At 47.1% G+C, this 6,000-nt stretch overlaps 1 protein-coding gene across 1 annotated transcript in view; it reads right to left on the reverse strand.

Annotated features, from left to right (window-relative positions):
• Positions 1 to 5,796, reverse strand: part of ITGAV (integrin subunit alpha V) — a 44,825-nt gene extending 39,029 nt beyond the window's left edge. Inside the window, exons 1-2 of the mRNA XM_082484136.1 lie at positions 5,500 to 5,796; positions 771 to 905 (exon numbers count right to left, since the gene is read on the reverse strand). Of these exons, the coding sequence (XP_082340262.1) occupies positions 771 to 905; positions 5,500 to 5,651 (287 nt within the window). The 5' untranslated portion in view covers positions 5,652 to 5,796. The remainder of the gene's footprint in view (positions 1 to 770; positions 906 to 5,499) is intronic.
• Positions 5,797 to 6,000: the final 204 nt, after the last annotated feature.

Raw genomic sequence — 6,000 nt, forward strand, 5'->3', positions numbered from 1 at the left:
AAGGTTTTTCCGCTGGCCTGAAACACGCTGTGGAAAACAGGATTCAACACTGAAGCAGAAAAGCACACGCGGTGTGTTCTCATATGACCTGCCACAGCTTGTGGAAATCACTATGTGTACCAGAGCATGAAGACCGAGCGAGATGTTTAACGTCAGCATTGCTGCTGCTCAGCTTTAGGATACTTCAGAAATGGGTAAGTAATGCCTCTGACCTGAGGCACCCCCAGTGCTGCTATCACAAGGGTCACAAATACTACGAAGCTACATCCAAGGGGAAAAATTAAAAAAGAAGGTATTTTTCCCACAGTTTCAAGTTTATACGCCCAATTGCAGATTAAACTTCTGAGTATCTCTGCACACACTACCTTTGCCGACATTAAAAAAGCATCTTTCCTCATATGCCATGTTCTCAACGAGCAATAAACCCCTTGGGGTTTATTGGGAATTGGGTTGTGAAATGTTTTAGGATTGCTGGGAAGTACAGAGGAGAAGTATAAATAGGTTAAAACAAAAGAAGAATAATGTATGCTCACTCAGGGTCTCGGCACATACCAATGACAACAGAATTTTCAAAGAGAGGAGAGGACAAAGGAAAAAAAAAAAAACAAAACAACAACAAAACCCAACCACCAAGCCTTGACTAGCTGCCAGTCCAAAACCAGCTGCATCCACATCAACCATCAAAAGGCCCCACGTGAATCTGAATCCCTTCTGCACTCTCACACTGGAATTAGCGCAGAGACACCCCATCTTCCCCCACCGCGAATTACATGTTACCTGTGGAGTCAAATATAATTGGCTGGCAATTTCGGTTGGAATTCCAGTTACATTTGAGCACCTGGCCTCCTTCTACAATGTTGTGCTGGGTAGTGTTTGCTTTTGGAGCTCCCACCAGAAGAAATATCCTGCAGTAAAAAGAAGAAATAAACCAAAGGTTTCAAAACCTAAGGCACAGACATTGTTACTTTATGACATCTGAAGAGTTAATGAAGCAAAAGCCTTGCCCATACAAATCTCAATCTGACTAGAACTGCTTTGAGTTTCAGAGAAATTCGTATTAGGTTTAGGTCTTGGGTCCCTCTTTTCTGCAAGCAAAAGCAGGCAAAAAAAAAAAAATTATGAAAAAGAAGATAAAAGTAAAGTATTCTGTCCTACTTAAAGTGATATTTAAAACGAGATAAACATCTTTTATATTCTTTTTTTCCTTTCAAGAATATGTATGTATGTATGTATGTATGTATGTATGTATGCAGCAGAACAGGAAATTGTGTACTTCTGTAATTTAAGAAAGTCATCGGCTGGCATAATTTCTGGTTAATTTTGTATGTAAGTAATTCAATGAACTCAGTCAAAAATGGAAACAATATATAAACAAAACAGTCGTGCTTCTGAGCTCAGAAGATGCTAAGTGGTGAGTCGGCCTAGTATTAGCAAACGCTCTTTTAAAAAGAATCTGCAAGTACCCAAGTGACTGTCAACCACGGGTTTTTACATTAATGAATCTTTAGCCAAATTAATTACACAGTAATCATTTTCTTATTACGACCTGTTGTGCTTTTATAAATCTCTGATTATACGAACACGTTAAGTGCACTCTGAGCAGGAACTGCTACAAGATTGTGCCTGTGCAGGTGGTAAAATTCAGAAGTTGCAAAGTGAGAAACAGATTTAATAAAAAGCCAGAACAAACAAGGTTCTTAGCATCTTCCAACATGGTTATTAACATCTTCCAGGAACTCCGAGACACACTTGACTCATCAGCACTTTCCTGAGGAAGTCAATTTGAAGTATAAACAAAGACGTATAGAAGACATAAAACTAAACACTTCCTTTCGTCAGAATCTTCTCTGTGGTTTCCATTTAGACTGTTTGGGAGAGCTTGCAAGTCTTACCATCCCGTAGCAGGCATTACGGTTACTTAGTTTTGAAACTGGGTTAAGCTGAACAAGCTGCAAGACTGGCTGGGGAGAATGTCTACAGGTAGGAAGATACAGACTTATCAAACTTGTTCTGGTTTTCGCAGTCATCTTCCAGACTCCACTTTAGTCCAGAGCAAAGTTTCTATTTCTTAATATGTAAATACCACGTATAACCACGTAGCACCTCACCAAAGCTCAATTCATATGAAGACCAACATAGGCAAGTTTTCAACTTGCTTGAATTTGCAGAACCTTAAAAACTTCCTGGTGTGGACCCCGATAGGAAATCCAGGCGAGCTGGCAATGTTTCCCTCAGTTGCCATTCAGAGATTCTCTAGATTCCAAGAACAAGAATTTGAAGGGCTTTAATCAACTTAAAATGTTCTCTCTGGGCAAAACAGAAAAGCTTAAAAATAGCCATCATAATGCCAAGTAAAGAAACACATTAATTATTACAATTACAATCTATTAAACAAGTGGTACCTTGCCTCCCACTTTACTCTTGCATCACTAGCATTTGAGAAGCCCCCCAAATGGAGTATTTGTTTAAAAATTAAGTCATGCCCATTCTAATAATAGATTTTAAATCTTTTTAAAGATAAGCTTTGTGATAAAGTTTATTAGCAAGATTACCAATAAAGGAATCATTATGGGACTCCATGAATGTTTAGCCACCTCTTTTCCCAAAGCAAAAAAAAAAAAAATCACCACCACCCAAAAAAACCCCACCCCACACATTTTTATCACCATAGACCAAATGAGCAGATTTTGTCATAGGTCTTATAATAGTATACAAATTACCCAAATCCAAAGAAGTCTCTAGTCCACATACTTTTGGAATAGAGGGAAATGCGTTACTGCCGTGGGAATACACCAGCTATGCTTTGATACTTCCTATCTCCTACATGATGCAACCACCCGCCCCAGCACAACACCGGCAAGACTGGCAGTATATTGACATCCTCAGCAGTTCACCTTACGTAGGTGTAATTACAGGAATAATCATTTGCCAGCGCTTTGCCATGGGCTGATAAAGAGAAACTGGTATTTCCATGTACTTGTATACTGGAAGACAGACCATCAAACGCAATTCTTTTAAAACATAGGGCGTGTGAGAAACCTTTTCCAGTTTTGGAACATATAAAGTTATGTTCGGTCCCTTAGTGCTGTAGTTACGCCCTCGGTCAGGCACCACACAGCACCCTGATACAAGGCTACCACTTTTACTCCTGGAATAGGTCTTTCATACTGGACTTCCAAATATGCCTTATTTTGGTACCCAGTAGGTCAAAATAGACTATGAAACAGCAGCTTAAGCATTCAAGGACTATTAACACTCCTTTGTTGTCAGGCTAGTTAATCCAAATAGCTTTAGCTTGACTGAATTTACTTCTCCAGTATTCATGTAAAGAACAGGTGACAAAAATTCACCAAACCAACAACAAAGGTGTAGGAACCAAGCGACACGCGTGACGCTCAATAGAAACCACATAACAAGGCTCATTTCACTAAACTCCTGTTGCTAATCATGCTGCAAAACAGTTCGCTCAGTTTTCTACTTAACATTTAACTGTAGACATCGCTGAGCTCACTGTTCATCACTACCTTTCCTTCCCCTCCAACAGCTTGAGGGAATGTGCAGGCATTCCAGTCTGCGGGGGGAGTCTGTTCATCCTTCCTGAAGGATGGGGAAGGCACCGGCCTATGTCTGGAGGACACAGCAGACATGGCTATTTCAGGAGGCAAAAAGATCAGTCTCCATAGGCATAAACTCAAAATTTCACACCATTAGAGCCCGTTCCTGTAAAAGTTGCGTAGCTATTTTGTTTCAATTATGAGCTTAAATTTAAGATAAAGCACAGTACTAGACTTTAACTTAGCAAATATAGACTAACTTCTAGTCACATCTAAAAATTGCACAGAAAATTCCCTTAAAAAATATGGAGTCTTCTGTGCTGTCTGAAAACCACTAGCGTTCAAGGTTTAAGAAAAACCACAAAATCAAGCCAACACTCCAACACTGTTTTCTTTTACAGCCACGCACTTTGAGGTCAATAGTTATTATAAAAATAATGGAAAGGTTCCAAATAGTGATTTCAACGAGAGCTGGGTCACAGAATTCCTTATCGGAAAGCAAGAAAGAAAGTTTACTACATGCATTTACCAGTCTCCTGATAACTCTGCAGCCGCACATGCTGACTAAAAATAAAGGGAGGGAAGCAAATAGAACCTTTTTTCTTTTAGTACTAAGACTTATGGGATTAAGATAGCACAGAAAGATGTTGCAACACATGCAAGTTAAGACAGGAAAACTACTATTTGTAGGCAATAAAGAAATGCAAGCAAGGCTAGCTGATGTACTGCAAAAAGACTTGCTCAATAGCTATAGAACTTGTTTACAAAGTTTTATGAGCTAAAGATCGAGAGGGAGAGAAAATCCCATCAGTGTGACAGAAGCCAGCAGCTTTTCCAGCTTTACAGCCTTTTCTTAAGATGGGAAAGGAGAGGGGAAAAAAGTGGCAAAAGCTGGATCTTAATCTAGCCCGCACTTGAGAAATACAGCCTAACTCAATCATGGCAACACCACGACTTTGAATTTAGCGACACGACTGTTCAGAAGTCTGAAACACACCAGCTACTGGACATTGCCTAATTTTCATTTAACAAGAAACGAGAACGCATTCAGGAAGCAGATGTGGAGTGTATTTACACGGAACTTTTCCTTCTCCGGACTCCTCAGCAGCTTTGTGACCCGCAGAGCGCGAGCGCAACTCCCACACCCCACTTCTGCAGAGAGCAGTCAAAAAAAAAAAAAAAAAGGGGGGTGGGGGGAGAAGAAGGAGAACTCCCGAAATTCCACGAGACAAAACCTCAGGTGAGAGACGTAACGAAGCGAAACGCCGTACCTTCATCTTTCTACACTTTATTACCCGCGTTACTCGCGCGGACCGCAGACTGACGAGGCGGCGCAGAGTTTACCCCGCGTTCGGGAGCCGACCGGCCGTGCGGAACACAACTTCAGCGTCCCGGCAGGAGGGTACCCACCCGGCAGCCGGAGCCACCCCCCACTCCCCACCCACCCCCCCCGCGGCACGGGCGGCCGTGTACCCACGGGCCGTGCGCCCGGGCCGGCTCCGCCGCCGCGCCTCCCCCCCGCCTGCGGGCGCCGGGGAGCCCGGCGGTCCCCCCGCAAAGCAGAGCCCCGCCGCCCTTCGGAGGGGCAAGCCCCGCCGGCCCGGCTCCATCACAGCGTTCATCACCCGCAGCGAATGTTTCCCATCAATTAATCGCTTCTCTTCCGAGGGCCGCCCCGGCGTCCGCTCTCCCCGCAGCCCGCGCTATGAACTAGCCATAGCGGCTCGGCTGCTGGCATCCCCGGGGGGTGGTGGGGGCTTCTCCCGGCCCCTCCACCGCCCTCCTCCTCCTCCTCCACCGCACCTCACCGGGACGCCGCCGCCCTGGGCCACAGCCCCGCCGCCAGCGCCCCCACAAGCGGAGCGAAGGGGCCGCCAGGACGGACCCCCGCTCCGGGGAGCGGCGGCGCCGGCAGACACCGAGCGGGCCGGGGCAGGGCACTTACGAGGATGGGTCGGGAGCGAAGAAATCCACGGCGAAGCCGAAGTAGCTGCCGGCGGGGCCGGAGTAGACGGCCGGGTGCTCCACGTCCAGGTTGAAGGCGCTGCCCGGGGCCAGCGCGCCGCCCAGCAGCACCAGCAGCCACAGCCGCGCCATGGCCGGCACCCGCGCTGCCTCCGCGGGGCGCGCACCGCCGCGCAGCTCTGCCCTGACAGGCGCCCGGCCCGGCCTGGCGGCGGCGAGGAGAGGGGGAGAAGAGGGAGAAGGGGTGCGCGGAAGGGCCGCGCGTTTCCCGCGGGCGGCGGCGGGGCGGGGAGCGCGGAATCACTTCCTCCCGCCCTGCGCCCAGTTCCCTTTTCTCCTCGGGACAGGGGCGGCAGGAAGGAGAAGCGGCATCATGTGGTGCCGGAGGCGGGCCCGGCCCTGCCCTGCTCCCCACCGCACCGGGCCGGGGCCCGCCGCCGCCGCCGCCGCGCCCGCCTCTCCCTTCCGCCGGCACGGGCAG

Source organism: Vanellus vanellus (genome assembly GCF_965231255.1).
Source record: "Vanellus vanellus genome assembly, chromosome: 5".
NCBI lineage: Eukaryota > Metazoa > Chordata > Aves > Charadriiformes > Charadriidae > Vanellus > Vanellus vanellus.